Source organism: Haliotis cracherodii, unplaced genomic scaffold (genome assembly GCF_022045235.1).
Source record: "Haliotis cracherodii isolate W230 unplaced genomic scaffold, xgHalCrac1.p SCAF_4, whole genome shotgun sequence".
Taxonomy (NCBI): Eukaryota; Metazoa; Mollusca; class Gastropoda; order Lepetellida; family Haliotidae; genus Haliotis; species Haliotis cracherodii.
The window spans coordinates 56,920,649-56,940,880 of NW_027266297.1; the positions used below are offsets into that span (position 1 = coordinate 56,920,649).

Here is a 20,232-nt window from a genome sequence, read left to right on the forward strand (position 1 = left end):
ATGCGTATAATCAGCATGGTGGGGGAATGCCCTTCATGTTGTTACCAACATTACCTGGGCGGTCTTCCTGATAAGGATGTCTCTCACTATGTGTGGTTCAACCTAGTACAGACATGAACTGTGATAACACCAGTGACACAGTGGTAGGAACGAAACTACTATATGCGTAAGGAAGAGAATATATGGATGTCAACTTCTTTATCATGAGGAACACAACGTTTCGGAGTACATGCTTACTCCTTCATCAGGTGAAAGGAGTAAGCATATACTCCGAAACGTTGTGTTCCTCATAATAAAGAAGTTTACATCCATATATTCTCTTCCTTATGTGTATCACTTCTAAATGCCTTTAAAAGACCTCAAAGACCTACTACATGCGAGTATACATGTATATACACATAGATTTGTACAAGACAAGAGTGAGTGAGTGAGTATGGTCAAACGACGCTTTTAGCAACATTACAGCAATATCACAGCGGGGGACACCGGAAATGGACTTCACACATTGTACCCATGAGGGGAATCGAACCCGGGTCTTATTCGTGACAAGCGGACGCTTGTACCACTAGGCTAGCGCCCAGTCCCACAAGAAAGAAATCAATGCAAATTGATCATGAGGCAAATAATCATGCCAAAAAGAATATTTACGGACAATATTATATATTATGGCAGGAATAATTTACAAACCTTAAATGCAAACCATTTACATTCTAGTAGAATTTATTTAGAATTTAGACTTATTTAATGAATTCGTATTACAATTGCGCCCCCATGCGTGGGCGGCGTAATATTCCTAAAAATCCTAATTTGGGCTATAAAACATGATTTAGATTTCGCAGAAATTCATTGATACGGAATATTTTCGGATCATTCGCAGCTTCTCCGCAGAAATTTCGCTATTTTACTTCAGGACACGACAAAAACCTTTGTTTTTTTTCCTTTTTACTGATTCTTTTCCTCACTACACTGTCACTAATACAAACACGCACAGAATCAATGAAAGATGTTAACTATATTTCCAAGATCAATTTCATTTTAAAAATACATTGTATATTATTTATGCTATTGGGGTTTTTTTTGTTCTTAAAGTTATTCCTTTGACCTGAGGTGAGGGCATTTTAAGTCAATATTTGTTCACTATCTCTGCAAAATGTTCAACTCTCTATTCTAGGTTTGTTTCATTACACCCATGGATTTGACACAGGTCACAGGTGACTAACTGAAAGTGCCGATGGCGATGAAACATGTTTACATGAGAGCATTTAGATATTTTCAGAGCGTTTCAATAAATTCTACGACCAAACAGGAAAGGGAAATAAATATTGTATTTGACACTGGTTTCGTTCCAATTAATGTGTGTACATGTACATCTACTTGGTTTAAAAACACCTACAATGTACATGAATGGAGGGACGCCCTGATCAGTGTGGCCACACAGTGATCGTTCATAAAAATATGCATTGCATGTACTCCTACAAAACTGATTTTTATATATGCATTTGCATGAGACACATATACTTCAATTCCCATGTTATTTTAATTAAAACCATTTATTAATTATGGTTCTTTCCGTGTGCCAGTGCTAAGTGTCCTTGTGATGTAACAGTAAACCGTGTACTTTCAAACACGTTTTACACGTACTGTACAGGTTATTACAATCAGACAGACGGTCAGTAAGACAGTTATTAACTTGTATTAGTTTGTAATTAATGGGGTATGGTCATCAATTGTCAGTGCATCCAAGTAGTTTTCTATTACTTGACATCTCCTCTTCATTGTGTATTTGGTCACGTCAACAAACGATATATGTTTTGGATATGCAAATACATATTTCAATATTTTCGATATTTTGCCCTGTGAGGTATTATACCAGGTTCAGGTTATTAAACTCAGTCGCTTATATCAGATGAAATATTTCATATATTGTCTGTTGAGTTGTATACAAGTTGTGTCAGATAAATAATCTTTGTGTTTTTCTCTGTATATTAAACAGCGGAGTATGATTAGAATGATCACTTCAGTGTGGCAAAAACAACACAATGTACATGTATAATGTGTACAACTCTCAAGCGAAAATAACTGTATACTGATTAAAGTTATATGTGTGTGTAAATATTGTTAATTTATCATAATTATATAACCAGGTCTGATTGTTCTGACCTTTGGTATTTTTATGTTGTGCTTACAAGACTCACATGTAGTTATTGCACTCTAGTGACAAATCTAACACTCGCAACCCCCCCTCCCCCCCCCCCCCCCTATTTATATTGGGATAATCCGTATATGCCCTGCTGCTATTAGAACTTATAGAACACGCTCATTTAGTGAGATTCTTAAGAGTCGATATTGTATACAGTTTGTTTTATTTTGTTAACTGTTCTTTAATTTGTAAATGATGTTAGTTATCGCACTTCACTGTAACTGTGTCCCTATTTATGTGGATTGACTAATACCTTCAATAAAATATCTTCCTATAGGTAGGTCAGTTTACTCCTCAATACACTATGTCACTCCCCTAAAAGATGTTGTACCTAATTAAAGAGTAGGACTAATTTACAGGTGAATCTATTGTACCTGCTCTCGTTATCATAATGTATGTATGTAATGTGTGTGTGTGTGTGTGTGTGTGTGTGTGTGTGTGTGTGTGTGTGTGTGTGTGTGTGCTTACTAAGAAGGTTGGTAAACATTTCGCTGTATCTACCATACAGTGTGTGTGTGTCACACGGTTTCATAAATGAACCAACCTTCACAACCTTCATTTAATAAATTACTGGCTCACACTCACGTTGCCTAAGTCGAAGGAAATTTGAATTTTCCCACTCTTTTGGTTGCATGAGAATATGCTGTGAATTGTTATTGTGCCTTCACTCTATTCTATATTCATTATTTATGTGAATGCATTCGTATTTTCACAAGAGATGTTGTCAGTTTGTTCACTTAGGGCTGTATCAGTTTTATGAATGAATTCAGGAACTAAGTTGATATTTTCATGCCCCACAAATATAAACTATGGTATATCAGATGGAGACTTCAATGCACTACAGTTTCCTTTTACGAACACTTCCTAACTAAATATATACAACAAAGGATTTTACTCGGATACCATTACTCACCTAGAATCTGGAGGGCAGAGATATCTATTGAATTTTGCAGACGAAGTGCAGTTTTATGCTTCTTGTACATTTATTACTCAAAGTCAAACGTAGCTTGTGTCAACTATTTACATATTGTGATCTTCGGGAAGCCTATGACTCAAAACTGCTCTTGTCAAACATTTAAGTGTACTAGGGCTTAATGAGGATTCTGTAAACATTTGGAATAAATTGCAATAATGCTGTACGCAAATTTCCAATTTTGAACTATTTTATTCCCAAATCGGGCTGTACATCAGCTTGACAGGGACAGATAATTTGACATGCGACTAAAAGTTTTCAGCCCAACACACATGCTACCCTGATCTGGTTTGACAACTGGTTTATACAGGCGATTGATCAATACGTCATATGGCCACTCTCATCGTAATTTTATTAATATTTATAAATACATTATCAAAGTTTCCTTTGCCTTCGATTTCGTATGGTTTGTAGCATCATTGCCTGCAATTAGAAGATCACATGTACAGCAGTAAATTGATAGGAATCATTTCTTTTCAGTAATGCTATTGTTTCTGTAACCTCTGTTACATTAATATAATAAATACCAGATGAACGTCTATTTAGCTTTTGTCTTATAGGAACATCATGTGTGGTCGTTGTCATGTACACAAGCTGCAATGATCCGACCACCGGGAAGAGATTGGACCGTGATGACAGAATATTTGTATGTCTCTTTTTTCTAGACATATGACTTAAAACATCAGGACAGGTGGGTATTTTTATCAAATCTGTTCTTTACACAATTTCATGATGATGGTTATCTGATCTTCTTTTGTAAACATGAAATTGAGGGGTTTTTGTCATATCTGGAACACATTCGGTTTTATAACAATTGTAGACTGAGTGCACCGAACCATAATGGCTGACTCGTTGTCAGTCGATTGTTTAACATGCTTCCATGACATGGCTGGAATATTGCTGAATATTTAACACAATCAACGCAACATTAACTGGAAATAACTGACTCACATATATCCATGTACATAAGCCACTACTGACAAGGATATTCCCGAGTGTGTTAAACAGCATGAGTTCTCTTACCCAATGTAAACTGCCGGACAGAAGAAAGTATACACTTGAAAACTGGATTTGACCAAACAATGAGATTTACAAACGTGATCAAAACGTTACTAGCTTGAACGCCTTCGCTGAAGCACGGCAAACGTAAGGTTCAAAATACAACTTTGAAAAAAACCCATCACCATCGCAATACCCTAACTTGTTCGTTTCACGTTCAGCGACCATCGAACATAGGTGTAAACTTTCTTTTGCCCTGCAGTGTATTGGCAATAGCAGGAGACCCGCGTGGCCTAAATCCCCTCATTCGCCGTTCAGGGATAGGGACGTATTGATAAATGTATGATACATAAATGAATGCCCAAGAGGATAGTTGTTGTGTATTCTATTTCCGTTTTTACATATTGTATTCATTCAGTGTACAGACATTTCTATTCCACTATCGGGAAGTTGCATATCTCTCATGTAATGTAGGAGGTAATGTATTTATGCCACACTGCGCAATTAATGTCTTTGGAAAGGAAAATGTCCTCTGTGGTTAGGTAGTTGTTACAACGTCAGGTAGCCTTTATACCCTGCTTACTGACCGTGGAACGAATTTATTGACACGTGCATTAGTCATGGACGTTGTATTACTTCATCATTCAAAACGTCAATCTTATCCGGGTTGGGATTTGATAAAGTTTTGTAAACGGAAGACACCAATAATGATGTTTATTGAACTGAACAGAAATGCGTACATAATAAATGCAAAGTATAGCAATATTTTCCTTCTGGGAAAATGAAAACATCCTGTCCCCAAAATAAGCCGTCTGATCACGCTTATAGATTATTACCTGACTGATCAGAAATATTATACAGTGATATATATTATAGAGTTAGTAAACAACATAAAAGCGACACATAAACCCTTCCCATAGTCGCATAAAAAGAGTCGATTGTACAGTTCTGACTACAACATGAGTAGATGTTTATGAATCACTGTCAAATATATAGTGATGATACCAGGTGATGCATTATACGTCTTAGATACATCACAGATGTACCAACACGTATGCTGTGTCTTATGATGCACGTTACGTCATAGATACATCACAGATGTACCAACACGTGTTCTGTGTCTCATGATGCATTATACGCCATAGATACATCACAGATGTACAAACACGTGTGATGTGTCTTATGATGCACTTTACGTCATAGATACATCACAGATGTACACACACGTATGCTGTGTCTTATGTTGCACTATACGTCATAGATACATCACAGATGTACCAACACGTGTGCTGTGTCTTATGATGCATTATGTGTCCTAGATGCAACACAGATGTACCAACACGTGTGCTGTGTCTTATGATGCATTATACGTGCTAGATACATCACAGATGTACCAACACGTGTGCTGTGCCTTATGATGCATTACACGTCCTAGATACATCACATATGTACCAACACGTGTGCTGTGTCTTATTATGCATTATACGTGCTAGATACATCACAGATGTACAAACACGTGTGTTGTGTCTTATGATGCATTATACGTCCTAGATACATCACAGATGTACCAACACGTGTGCTGTGTCCTATGATGCATTATACGTGCTAGATGCATCACAGATGTACCAAACACGTGTGATGTGTCTTATGATGCATTATGCGCCATAGATACACCAAGGATATACTGACACGTGTGATCTGTGTGTTATGATGCATTATACATCCTATTTACATCAAGGATACACCCTATATATCAAGGATATACCAACAGGCGTGAGCCGTGTTATGATTCATTGTACGCCCCAGATACATCAAGGATATACCAACACGCGCGAGCCGTGTCTTATGATGCATTATACACCCTATATAAATCGAGGATACACCCTTTATATCCAGGATGTACCAACACGCGCGAGCCATGTGTTAAGGTGCATTGTACGCCCCAGTACATCAAGGATTACCAAACGCGTGAGCCGTGTCTTATGATGCATTGTACGCCCCAGATACATCAAGGAAGTACCAAGACGTGTGAGCCGTGTGTTAAGGTACATTGTACGCCCCAGATACATCAAGGATGTACCAAGACGTGTGAGCCGTGTGTTAAGGTGCATTGTACGCCCCAGATACATCAAGGATGTACTAAGACGTGTGAGCCGTGTGTTATGATGCATTGTACGCCCCAGATACATCAAGGATGTACGAAGACGTGTGAGCCGTGTGTTAAGGTGCATTGTACGCCCCACATACATCAAGGATGTACCAAGACGTGTGAGCCGTGTGTTAAGGTGCATTGTACGCCCCAGATACATCAAGGATGTACGAAGACGTGTGAGCCGTGTGTTATGATGCATTGTACGCCCCAGATACATCAAGGATGTACGAAGACGTGTGAGCCGTGTGTTATGATGCATTGTACGCCCCAGATACATCAAGGATGTACCAAGACGTGTGAGCCGTGTGTTAAGGTGCATTGTACGCCCCAGATACATCAAGGATGTACCAAGACGTGTGAGCCGTGTGTTAAGGTGCATTGTACGCCCCAGATACATCAAGGATGTACTAAGACGTGTGAGCCGTGTGTTATGATGCATTGTACGCCCCAGATACATCAAGGATGTACGAAGACGTGTGAGCCGTGTGTTATGATGCATTGTACGCCCCAGATACATCAAGGATGTACCAAGACGTGTGAGCCGTGTGTTATGATGCATTGTAAGCCCCAGATACATCAAGGATGTACGAAGACGTGTGGGCCGTGTCTTATGATGCATTATACACCCTATATGCATCGAGGATACACACTATATATCGAGGATGTACCAACACGCGAGAGCCATGTGTTAAGGTGCATTGTACGCCCCAGATACATCAAGGATGAACCAAAACGCGTGAGCCATGTGTTAAGATGAATTACAAACCCTACAAGGATATATCAACAAGTGTGTGTAATGCATCATAACACACGGCTCAGTGTGTTATGATGCATTGTACGCCGAAGATACACCAAGGATATACCAACATGCGTGAGCCATGTGTAAAGATGCATTACAAACCCTACATACATAAAGGATAAATCAACAAGTGTGTGTAAGTTGATTGTACGCCCAGATACATCAAGGATGTCAAAACTCGTGTGAGCCGTGTGTTGTGACACATTATACGCCCTTGACACACGATATCATCACTGCTTTATTCTCCAATCTACATCTACCCTACGTTTTCGGCATTTAGGCACATGAGATCGTTCTCAGTTGAGGTCAGGTCTCTCATTTCCGGATTATCATTGTATAGGAAGGAACCCCACCCTGTAATATATACGTCTCTGTCACTGAACTGTACAACACTATGTGTAGCATACCGATTACCGTCTGATAATGTGATGATATACATGTACTTATCGTGTAAATCATGAACAAAGGATTGAAATTGAAAGCTAATTCTTTAACGTAATTCCATAGCTCCAAATTTTTTATAAAGGGTAAGAGAAATGTGGCCACACCAGTCAAGGAGTTGAAACTTTTTTTATTATTCACAAATAATATTTCTGTGCAGAAACATTCAATTTAAAGAGTTGTCAGGCACACTCCATACAAATTTAAGCAACAATGCATTTTGATTAAATTTATCACAATACGAAGTTCACTCCCTGCGATAGTTCAAAACGGAACTCGTATTTTCATGACATCTTACATTTGATGAAGACTATTCTCCCAAGACATATGTCTCTTGTTTATAAAAAAAACTTTCACGGAAAATGGCTCGTTCGGGTTTTCCTCTTCATTGTTGCCATAAACGTTGTGTGTGGGGACAGAATTACAAGTTAGCACATACTATGTACATGAAGGCAGCTGTACTAGTTGACATAAACTCTGTATGAACACAGCTGTACAAGTTGACATAGACTGTGTTTATACATTTGGGTGGTTTGACACCTTAGCATAACCTCTGCGTGTGAAGGCAACCTTAACAAGCTGACATAGACTGTGTTTATACATGTGGGTAGGTGTACACCTTAGCATAACTTCTGCTTGTGAAGGCAGCTTTAACAAGTTGACATAGACTGTGTTTATACATGTGGGTAGGTGTACACCTTAGCATAACCTCTGCGTGTGAAGGCAACCTTAACAAGCTGACATAGACTGTGTTTATACATGTGGGTAGGTGTACACCTTAGCATAAGCTCTGCGTGTGAAGCAAGCCTTAACAAGTTGACATAATCTCTCTGTGCACGTGTACACTACAGCTTTACCAGTTGGCACAGACGTTCTGAGCATGTACATATGAATAGTTTGACATACAAGTTGACATAGACTCTCTGTGTGTAAATCTAGGCACCCTTACAAGTTAGCATAGGTCATCTCTGAATATGTGCATGTGTGTAGTTTTAAAAGTTAGCCTCTCTCTGAATGTGTACACGTGGGTAGCTGTACAAGTTAGCATAGACACTCTCTGAGTATATACATATGTTTGTAGTTGTACAGTTAGTATAGACTTTCTCTGAGTATATACATATGTTTGAAGTTGTACAGTTAGTATGGACTTTCTCTGAGTATGTACACGTGGGGAGCTTTACAAGTTAGCGTAGACACTCTGTGAATATGTACATATATGCAGCTGTACAAGTTAGCGTAGACTCTCTGTGAATATGTACATGTGTGTGTAGTTGTACAAGTTAACGTTGACTCTCTCGAGGTATGTGCGCATGGGAAGCTTTACAAGTTAGCATAGACACTCTCCGGGTCCAGGTAGGCCGAGGCAACATCAAAACATAGCGATACGTCTTCCTGAAAGGGACGATACAGTAATGAACAACGCCAACAGAGTTTAAACACGACACAAGGTAATTGATGCTTAACAAAGGACATCATGCCTTGTTTACCATTGGTGGGTATTCATGATAAAATCACCGTTCAATACGGTGACAGTGCAATTTAACATCACGATCATGAACACACTGTTTTCGTTGCACTGCCCCTTAGCGTCTTAGTTTATGACATACAATCTTAAAGGAAATGTGCCTCTTCAATGATAAAGAAGAGGCTTGTAGGGTAGCCTTGTGGCTAAAGTGTTCGCTCGTCTCGCCTCAGGCCCGGGTTTGATTGTTCACATGGGTACAACATGTGAAGCCCGTTATGGTATTTCATCGCCATGATATTGCTGCAAAACCCAACTCACTACCTCATGATCAATAGTCACGATAGTGCCCTCTTCCCTGATGCTGCCAAAGCAGTGTTTCTCCAGGTGGGTATGCCGCATACGGGTCAGTAATATAAGTATCTACATACCACTGTGACGTTGTCTTGGAGGAGGTGAGTCATGTATCTGATGTTGTTGTAGATCTCTACAGTGCTGTCATGCTTCACCCCTTGAATGATGTTGTTGAGGATGCAGAAAAGAATAGCTTGCCGCCGTGTTGCCTCGCTACAATACAGACACACTTTAAGGTGGTTAAAAAGATCTTTTGAATGGTCATATAATGCGATAATTTTATTATGTACATTTCCTCGGGTTTGCTAAATTTTAAGTCACCGCGCACCTGAAGACAACCGTGACCGGAAGTAAATTATCTCCCGTTGCAGAAAGGTCAATAGCTTCAATGAGTTCAAGAAGAGAGGAATGGGAGACTGCAGACAATTGGTGTATGAGGTACACGTCCACTGACGTCGGTGTTGAAGAACCCTGTATGAGAGAATATTCAATATACAATCCTTCATGTTGATACATTTGTCATTCAAGTTTATTATTGTCTACAAACAAGTCCCGAACTACTTCTCAGTCTGAGTGAGTGAGTATGGTTTTACGCCGCTTTTAGCAATATTCCAGCAATATCACGGCGTGGGACACCAGAAATTGGCTTCACACATTGTACCCATGTCGGGAATCGAACCCGGGTCTTCGGCGTGACGAGCGAAGGCTTTAACAACTAGGATACCCGACTACCCCTCACCCTAGTCTGAATCTTGAAGTTCCTCAGGGTGATGTCAGGATTGACGTTGGTCTCTCCTATGCAGTTGACATTGACTGAGCTGAGGTCAAGGTTGTTCCCAGGGTTAGGAAGAAAATGTTCCACATTCTGTAACATATACCAATATGAGTTTGTTATGCAAATAGTTCATATCCAAAGTTGACATTATTTTACATTTTTTTATTCATTGACATTTTGTGTCCACTATTACCTTGAAATTCAGTAGCATTGTTATGACATTTGTCGACCCCTTGTCCTCCGTGAGCCTCCAGAATTGAGGAGACGTTATTGTCGATGGAACCTCCGTGATGACATAGCCTCTCACACACAGCCGTGACTACAGGAATATAAACATTAGCTACTTATACACAAGACTTTACTCTGTTTATTAACATTTATTTGGGGTTGGTTTTTCTTGTTTAACGCCGCACTCAGCAATATTCCAGCTATATGACGGCGGTCTGTAAATAATCGAGTCTGGATCAGATAATCCAGTGATTGATATTATGAGCATCGATAACATGCATCAACCAAATCAGCGACCCTGACCACCCGATCCCGTTAGTGGCCTTTTACGACAAGCATAGTCACTTTTTACAATAAGCATGGGTTGCTGAAGAACTATGTGATACGCTGATACAATTATTGATTGACAATCACATTATATATTTATAGACCCTGTGTGTTACCAGCACATGAGGTGACACATGTAAACATGAGTTGTATTGAATATGTATGTCAGTAATACACTCAGATTTTCAAGCTGTAAAATCGTATCTAGAACGTTCATTGAAACACACCGTAGCATATGTCTGCTGCAACAACTGTACTAACCGGTGACGAGACGGCCCAGATGTCCTTCTTCCCATCTAACAATATCCTGCCTTTAGTCTCCTGGGCTGGATGCAAACGACAGAGATTAGTTTCGTTAAACAATATTGGTTAATATACCACCCTGACAAATACACCTCCATTCGCCCTGACAAATACACCTCCACTCGTCCTGACAAATACACCTCCACTCGCACTGACAAATACACCTCCACTCGCCCTGACAAATACACCTCCACTCGTCCTGACAAATACACCTCCACTCGCCCTGACAAATACACCTGCACTCGTCCTGACAAATACACCTCCACTCGTCCTGACAAATACACCTCCACTCGCCCTGACAAATACACCTCCACTCGTCCTGACAAATACACCTCAACTCGCCCTGACAAATACACTTCCACTCGCCCTGACAAATACACCTCCACTCGCCCTGACAAATACACCTCCACTCGCCCTGACAAATACACCTCAACTCGCCCTGACAAATACACCATAACCCGCCCCGACAAATACACCTCAACTCGCCCTGACAAATACACCTCACCTAACACAAATCCAAGACAGGATGATGTCCCTGCCAGTTTTCACGTCCATTTCTTCAGAGCAAGTTTGTGTGCAGATGTGTATACCACAACCACGCTCAGATTGAAGGGAGGTGTCTGTATGTGTGAGTGTGTGTGTGCGCGTGTGCGTGTGCGTGTGCGTGTGTGTGTGTGTGCGTGTGTGTGTGATGACACCATGTGTTCGCGAAAAGGGTAAACATGACATTCCCCAACGGTAACACCCGTCATTCGCTATTCAAAGCGTTAACGCCATAGAATTTTCAGTCTGAATTATCTGCCGAATCAGATTCAACTCGCCTTAAAGGACAAAATGGCGATAGAAATTATAAGAATGGAATACCAGTGTCGACAACAGGTGTCCTCGTCATCGCCATCAAAAAACCAAACATATTCGGGCCGGTCGTGGCGTAAGCACGTCATACCGTAGTCTGGGGTTCCATTCCCCACATGGGTATGTGTGAGTTCCATTGCTGATCACCCTCGCCGCGACATTGCTGGGATAATGTTAAAAGCAGAGTAATACCACACTGGTGGACTCTTATCGTAATAAGATGGATATTTATTTACCCGATGATGCGATCTTGATTTCCTGGTTTGCTCGCTGAAAGTACACAACACGTTCTTTGAGTAAATGCATTAAAACACGAGTTGTATCAATGCTTAAAAACTTATTAAATGAAACCAACCTTCATCCAAAATGGATACATTAGCAGGTGAAAGCAACCTTATTTTGTTGTTCATGCCAAGGTAATTTTCCTTTTACTTCCGTTCAGTAATTATTACAGAAAAGAAAGTTAATAACATATTTTTTAAGCTTTCGAAAAGGGTGCATTGTCCTTATGGACAATGTAACATTAGTACCTCCAAGAAGACTCTGATATCCATGGATCCCATAGGAAATGTCTTGTTCGTGGACCTCTTGTGGCTGAATTCAGACACGTCCATGGCCGTGTTACCGAATGTCAGAGCTTGATGAAGCGTTGTGTATATAAATGCATACTGCTCCTGATGAACACCAACAATAGTATAGTATTTAGGAAATGAGAGTTTAAAATATGCATATATGAATTTATGAATATCAACACAATCTTTGAGAATTGTTCGCAACACACCATGTTGTTTGTTTTCATTTAACGTTGCAATCAGATATACTGCTGTTATTTAATGACGGTCTGTAAATTATCGAGTCTGGGCCAAACAAATCAGTGGTTGATAGTATGATGACACTGTGTCACACAGACAGCAAAGCGACAGAGACGTCCACAAGATCCTTACAGCTTGACTCCTACAATGGAATGAGGACCTGGGGACCTGGTCTGACCCGAAACACGAACAGGGAAGATGACCTGCCGCCTACCTTTGTCTGCACCATCCCCTTTCTTTGATCTCTCATCTGTGTCACAAACCCGAACACATCCAGCTTCCGGTCAGCCAGAGCCTGGTCCAGCAGGTAGTCCACAGCGATGTACGTCCCTGTCCGCCCGATACCAGCACTAGACAGCAATATACACACAGTAAAACATATCCATCACGACTACCGTCACTGAATACAATTATTATAGCTTTACAATTATTGTAGCTTTGTTTGGTTTTAGGCATTAGTTTGGATTGTTTGTTTGTTTGTTGTTTAACGCCGCACTCGGCGATATCCCAGCTATATTACGGGGGTCAGTAAATAATCGAGTCTGGACATAACATCCACTGATTGACATCATGCGCATCGATCCACACTGTTGGGATACGATAACATGCATCAACCAAGTCAACGAGCCTGACCTGCCGCTCCCGTTAGTCACCTCTTACGACAAGCATAGTAGCCTGTTATTGCAAGCATGGATTGCTGAAGAACTGTTCTACTTCGGATCTTCATGGGTCTTAAAGGACATGTCGTACCACTGTATCAAAAGCATGCATCACACTATTGAACATACTGGCTACTGAATGTATAATCGACCTTGCTTCAAGAGTAGCTCCGGGAGTACATGGTAAAGCACGAATATCCAAAAATTATACTCCTTTTGGAATTTAGAAAATATATCAAAATACCATTTTTTTATGTGAAATGGATGGAGTTAATTGGTGTACATTATCAGAAGTAAAATATAATCTGTTAAACTAAAAATATATGCATTGTGACTGATGGTACATCAGTCCTGTTATTGATCTGCAGTGCACGGGTAGATAGACTTTTGCCCTTCATGAAGAGGACTGTCTTGTGGATTGACTGTCAAACCTGCTGTGAGCAAGCGGGTGAGTGAGTATGGTTTTACGCCGCTTTTAGAAATATTCCAGCAATATCACGGCGATGGACACCAGAAATGTGCTTCATACATTGTACCCATTTGGGGAATAGAACCCGGGTCTTCGGCTTGACGATCGAACGCTTTAACCATTAGGCTACCCTAGCAGAGGACTGTCGTGTGGATTGGGTGTCCTACCAAATCTCATTAAAATCAGATCTGAGTTCTCGCTTCAGCTAAACAAAGATCTGAGGACATCCAATTACGGGTCACGTCAGACCGACCTTGTGCGAACTTTGACCGACCAATGGAATGACCAATCAGAAGGCAGCTTTCTCGTGCTTTACGGCTCTAATTTTAAATTGGCGTTTACGCTTCGAAACATATTTTGACAAATTCTCGATTACAAATTTGAAACCTGAACAAAAGAACGTTCTTGCATGGCTAATATGATCTAGATTGTATGGATTCAGTCGTTAAACTCGTAACTATCGTTCGGAGTTAAAGTTTTCGAGGTTGCATGATTAGAAATCACATTCCGACTGTCACTATCATAATCTGGTAAGCGATGCTCTGATTGGTCGGATGAAAGGTCGTTCTGACGTGACCCCTAATGGGATGTCCTCAGATCTTTGTTTAGCGGTAGCGAGAACAGAGGTCTGATTTTAATGAGATTGGTGTCCTACCTGCAGTGAACAAGAAGAGGACTGCCTTGTGGATTAGGTGTTGCCCTGATCCGCCACAGGAATTCCATGAGAGCCGTACTGTCGGGTGTGCCATGGTCCGGCCAGGTAATGAAGTGAAACTGTTGGAAGTGACGACTGTTTCCTGTCTGGAATTTAGGTAAGTGAGTAAATTAATTTTCATATGAGGCTGACAGCAATATTCAAGCTATATCATGAAGACCTGTAAATGTTCAAGTATGGATCGGGCAGACCAGATGGTAATGTCCAACTTTCAACGCCGTCGAGGTACGATGACATGCAATAACGAAACGCATTAGGTTCTAGAGACATATTCTCCTCAAGAAAGCCAATGTTCGAGTTGACTTACATATGTTATTGCCAGTGAATACACTGATTTTGTTTCATTTACAGAAACATACCTCCAACTGGCAATTAACAAGAGACACAAAACACATCCATTTGGCTCAAATTAGGAACCAAATTGTAGGTTATTTATCAAATGAAACAATTAAATTTACAAATCACCTCTTTAGATTTTGCTTCGAGGTCCCTGATGATCCAGTGTGATCTGTGACAGATCTTCGTGACAGATATGGTGAAGAGGCCTACATCAAGGTCACCCTTGTCCAACCAGTAGGGTTCGCATTTCACCTGAAATATGCCAAGACATGGATATCACAATAGGTGATGGAGCTTCATGCCAGTATTAAGCATTGTTAAAATGAATAGATTATGTAACACACCTGTTATGTTGGATGATTCAATTATACATCATATGGTTCATTATGGAATATTTATATTTTATGAATGACCTACAGTTTTGCCTTTGTCAAAGGGACTCGTTTAACAAATATAACGGTATTCATTTAACAGTCAGTGAGCAGTGCCGAACGCAGTATTCCTAAAATATCACAGCTGGGGACAAAAATAGGCTTCCCATATTATACATGGGGGGAAACGGAATCGGACCTTTGGCATAACGAGCGGAAGCTTTCAACCACATAGCCACTCCCATCACGCCTTTACATGAAACACACGACATGTCATGAATAATATACTTCCTTCCTGTAATGACAAATGTAACATTGAAGGTACATGATTTAACATATCTAGCATGGCTATCTGTATCTGCACCGTGAAGATCCGGGTTAAAATTGATCTTCAGCAACCATTGCTTGTCGAATGAGGCGACTAACGGGATTGGCTGGTCAGACTCGGTTGAAACACGTCATCGCATCCCAGTTGGGTAGACCGATGTTCATGATGTCAGTCAATGAAGTGTCCAGACTCGATTAGTTACAGACTGCCGTCATATAGCCGGAATATTGCCGAGTGAAGCGTTAAACAACAACAATGTGTATCTGCAAGTTCATATAGTCTGTGGCCACCTCAGAGACGTTCGTTAGTTGTTGATAGGGGCGGTGCGGTAGCCGAGTGGTTAAAGCGTTCGCTGGTTCCGCCGAACACTCGGGTTCGATTTCCCACATGGGTACAATGTGTGAAGCCAATTTCTGGTGTGCCGCGCTAAGAGCGTCATAAACCATACTCACTCATTGCTGATAGTCACATTGGGTTCTCGAATTTTAGATGGTGTAATGAAACATTCTGAATGGATACTATCACCGAAGGGACTCCTGTCCGTCTCTCCGGATTCATACAAGAATTATTGTGAACAATCATACTTATTGTGCTGCAAATAATTACTTTGCAGGTTTCAACCAGATTTGTCAGCATCACAATCCTTGAGCAGTTAATCTCCCAGATCATCCTCCAGAAATCACAAACAGTCAGCGTGTTTGGGGCTGCGAACACGACAACAAATTTATGATATACTGAATATACTGAATCCCTTATCACTAAGTTACGAAAAGGAAAACTATAACGTGTCTCGTATTCAAGAAACAAAGTACAGTAAACTACGGTTATAAAGAACTCAAAGGGACCGCTAATTTTAGTTCTTTATAAACGTAGTTCGTTATAAGCATATATACAGCAAACGCACGGGGCCAACAAGAGTTTGTTTTATCGGCCAGTTAGTTATAAGCATATTTGTTATAAACGCACAGTTAAATTCTTAGTCCGTTATAACCGTAGTTCGTTATAAGCATATGTACAGCATATATACAACAGACGGCCGGAACTATAAAATAAATTTGTTAGATCGGTCAGTTCGTAATAAGCGTGTTCGTTATAAACGTAGTTTACTGTAGTTTTCTGTAATTTACGTTAAACACTCAGTTACACTTAGTACACGTGACTAACATGTTATGGATAGGTGTATGTATAATAAAGAAATTGTTATCCATAATAACTATCCCAGCGTGGCATCGGACTTGTAAATGCCTATACAGTATCCACATACATTTCCAATATATAATTTACAGTTGCTCACCTTGTGCTGCAATATACGCCTTCTTCTGCGTGAATCCCTGCGGAGAAACAGTTGTCAATACACAGTACACAATGCGGTAAGTTCATTCATCCTTATACAATGGAACTTATATCATTAACAGTGAGTGAATGTCGTAACAGTTAGAAATATTTCAGATATAGTAAGTACTCGCCTGATCAAAAGCGCGAACAGCAATATTCCACCTATATGACGGCGGTCTGTATATAATCTAGCCTGGACCAGATAATCCAGTGATTGATATCACGAGCATCGATCCATGCAATTGAGATACGATGACATGCTACAGCCAAGTCAGTGAGCCTGACCACCCGATCCCGTTAGTCACTTCTTACGCCAAGCATTGTCACCTCTTACGGCAAACATGGGTTGTTGATGACCTATTCTACTCCGGATCTTCAGGGGTCGAACATCAGTGAATGATATTGGGACAAGATGACATACAATCGACTAGGTTATATCACTGTCAGTCCCCGAGCATGACCATCTAATCTTCTCTTTTTGTTGTTTATTATATATTATAGCTAAATTGGATAGAATTATCGTTAAACCACCCGCATGTTATCAGAAATGAGCGGGCACTTGATAATGCCCTCATATTGCTTGACGACGGGCCATTATCACGCCCATATGTTAGGATAGGATAAGTGACGTCACGATCAAAAGTGGGTCAGTGACATTCGTGTTGATTGTAGTAAATGTTTCAAACCCGATATTGTTGTTTCTTTTTCTTTCATAAAACATTCCATCCATTTTAGCTATAATAACGGTGACGCTATTTTTTAGGGCATTATCATTGCAGAAGCCCCCGGTCTTTTCAACTGCCCTCCTTCGTCGGGCTGTTAATGCAAGACCTCGGGCTTCGGCAAATGATAATGCCATGAAAAAATAGCGTTACCCTTATAACATTATTCATTGAATACTGCTTCTCTTCTCACACACACAACACATGTTATTGGTTTACATGTATGTGACATACTATTATAGACAACTGCGGTGAGCGCCAGAGTGGATTAATACTGCTTACATCGATATAGCTGGCATTGATGTAGTGAGAGTGCGGATCATCCGAAGACTTGGACAGCAGGACTCGGTTATAATCATCTGAAATACAGAGGGTACTTCAATACACCTACATCTATGGACCTGGATATAACCACATGAAATACAACAGGTTGCAACAAATAGCATGTGAACACCGCCATGTGTGGACCTGGATATAACCACATGAAATACAACAGGTACTTCCATAGCATGTGAACACCGTCTTGTGTGGACCTGGATATAACCACATGAAATACAACAGGTACTTCCATAGCATGTGAACACCGTCTTGTGTGGACCTGGCTATAACCACATGAAATACAACAGGTACTTCCATAGCATGTGAACACCGTCTTGTGTGGACCTGGATATAACCACGTGAAATACAACAGGTACTTCCATAGCATGTGAACACCGTCTTGTGTGGACCTGGCTATAACCACATGAAATACAACAGGTACTTCCATGGCATCTGAACACCGCCATGTGTGGACCTGGATATAACCACATAAAATACAGCAGGTACTACCATAGCATGTGAACACCGCCATGTGTGGACCGGGATATAGCCACATGAAATACAACAGGTACTTCCATAGCATGTGAACACCGTCATTTTCGGACAGGCGTGGCATTTCGTAATGTTGAATAATTGCGTCATTTTGTTATTTTTCTGAGTGGTTGTTGCCAGCACGATGCTAAACAACGCACATTTTTTCATACCCATTCTGGGTAGTGAAATGCATGGGGCTTGCATAAAAGTCAACTTTTGCAAAGAATGCATACTTTACTGTAGCAGTTGCGTTTTTGTGACTTGATTCCATACATTTACTACAATATTGAAAAATACACTAAAATATTGGTGTCACAGGAACTTTTGTTGTTGATTATAGGTTCAAAACGTCAACACCAGAGAAGAGCCATCCTGAAATATCCGCTGAAACAGATTCTAACAGATAAAACGTAACATAGTGAAGGAAATGTAATGAGTGAATCACTAAAGATATTTATCACTTACATGGGTAGTACCCTTGGAACCTGTTCTTCCCTTGGTGTCCATCTTGCTGTGAAACTCCGTATGGCCTCGTGAAGCCGACGAACAACACCTACCAAGAAGAACCAGAAAGTAACAGGTCCTCAACAACTTTGTCATGAACATGGAATTAACGCCATTTTCGTGTGGAACGATGTTCAGTCAAACATTCAGAGATCAGTGAATTTTGATTTCGTTGGATTGCAGTTTTATATGATGGAGCTAATATACTGACGTGTGTATTAATTGTAGGGAAACATAAAAGGAAGACGAACACGCAGGACTTTTGACTTTACAAATAATCATAGCTGTGCTAATTTATCGCCCAACAGACGCTTCTGTTAGTATTGCATTAGTTTCTCTCTTGTGGAGCTTAAGGCACATATATACACACCCGGAATTCCTTCTGGAATCCATACTTAGTGGCCTGCATCTCCTTGATCCTGTCCCCAAGCTTGTCCACCCCCACCTCAGTGTTGAGAGGGGGACTCTCCAGGTTGTAGTAGGTGCTGTCCCCACCTGGCTCTTCCATCTCTTGGTGGTCCACGTCCCCATCAACACCCTCTACCTCAGCTTCTACTTCATCCACCTCAACAACTTCGTCAACCTCATCAACTCGCTTATCAGCAGCATCGCCTTGCTCCTCCTCCTTGACATTGTCATCTAAATCCACCCCTTCGCCCGTGAATGTCACATTGCTGTACACAACTGGAGGTGCATCTACAGAATGAGAATTGAATTATATACAGTTCAACCTCGTTAGTCCGGAATATCCGTATTTATCTGAACCTGAAGCATACCCATGCTTGCTTATTCTAGACATTTGTTAAATCACATGTTTTAATGTGAAAAATGACATCCTGATTAACCAGTTGGCACTGTAAAGGGGAAGTGAGTGAGTGGGTACGGTTTTATGCCGCTTTTAGAAATGTTTCAGCAAAATCACGACGGGGGACACCAGAAATGGGCTTCACAGATGGTACCCATGTGGGGATTCGAACCCGGGTATTCGGAGTGACGCGCGGACGCTTTAACCACTAGGCTAATCCACTTCCCCTGATAAGAAGTTACTTCCCACATTCCTGTGTCCAACCGTTTTTATCATAACGTGTGTATTTCAATGCGTGCATTACGAGCACGTTAGCTGACATAGACTTATAACGTCACTGCTTGATTGTACAACGTTGCCGGAAGACTCACATAGGCTCATAACGTCCCTATTATATTGGAACAATGTTGCCGGAAGGCTTTCACAGATTCATAACGTACCTGCTATGTCGTG

The 20,232-nt window shown here is 40.7% G+C and overlaps 1 protein-coding gene across 6 annotated transcripts in view; it reads right to left on the minus strand.

Moving 5' to 3' along the window:
• Positions 1–7,701: 7,701 nt before the first annotated feature.
• Positions 7,702–20,232, minus strand: part of LOC139479879 (receptor-type tyrosine-protein phosphatase epsilon-like) — a 29,168-nt gene continuing 16,637 nt past the window's right edge. For 5 of the 6 annotated variants that reach the window (XM_071262794.1, XM_071262798.1, XM_071262797.1 and 2 more), the window contains 16 exons: positions 19,345–19,670; positions 18,936–19,023; positions 17,901–17,977; positions 16,856–16,892; positions 16,168–16,265; positions 14,989–15,114; positions 14,464–14,609; positions 12,895–13,030; positions 12,399–12,542; positions 12,105–12,138; positions 10,972–11,036; positions 10,349–10,474; positions 10,120–10,245; positions 9,709–9,851; positions 9,458–9,593; positions 7,702–8,956 (listed from right to left, as the gene is read on the minus strand). In XM_071262794.1, coding sequence (XP_071118895.1) covers positions 8,885–8,956; positions 9,458–9,593; positions 9,709–9,851; positions 10,120–10,245; positions 10,349–10,474; positions 10,972–11,036; positions 12,105–12,138; positions 12,399–12,542; positions 12,895–13,030; positions 14,464–14,609; positions 14,989–15,114; positions 16,168–16,265; positions 16,856–16,892; positions 17,901–17,977; positions 18,936–19,023; positions 19,345–19,670 — 1,880 coding nt within the window. In that variant the 3' untranslated portion in view covers positions 7,702–8,884. Of the gene's footprint in view, positions 8,957–9,457; positions 9,594–9,708; positions 9,852–10,119; positions 10,246–10,348; positions 10,475–10,937; positions 11,037–12,104; positions 12,139–12,398; positions 12,543–12,894; positions 13,031–14,463; positions 14,610–14,988; positions 15,115–16,167; positions 16,266–16,855; positions 16,893–17,900; positions 17,978–18,935; positions 19,024–19,344; positions 19,671–20,232 lie in introns of those variants that run through there. The other variant, XM_071262799.1, reaches the window with a different exon arrangement.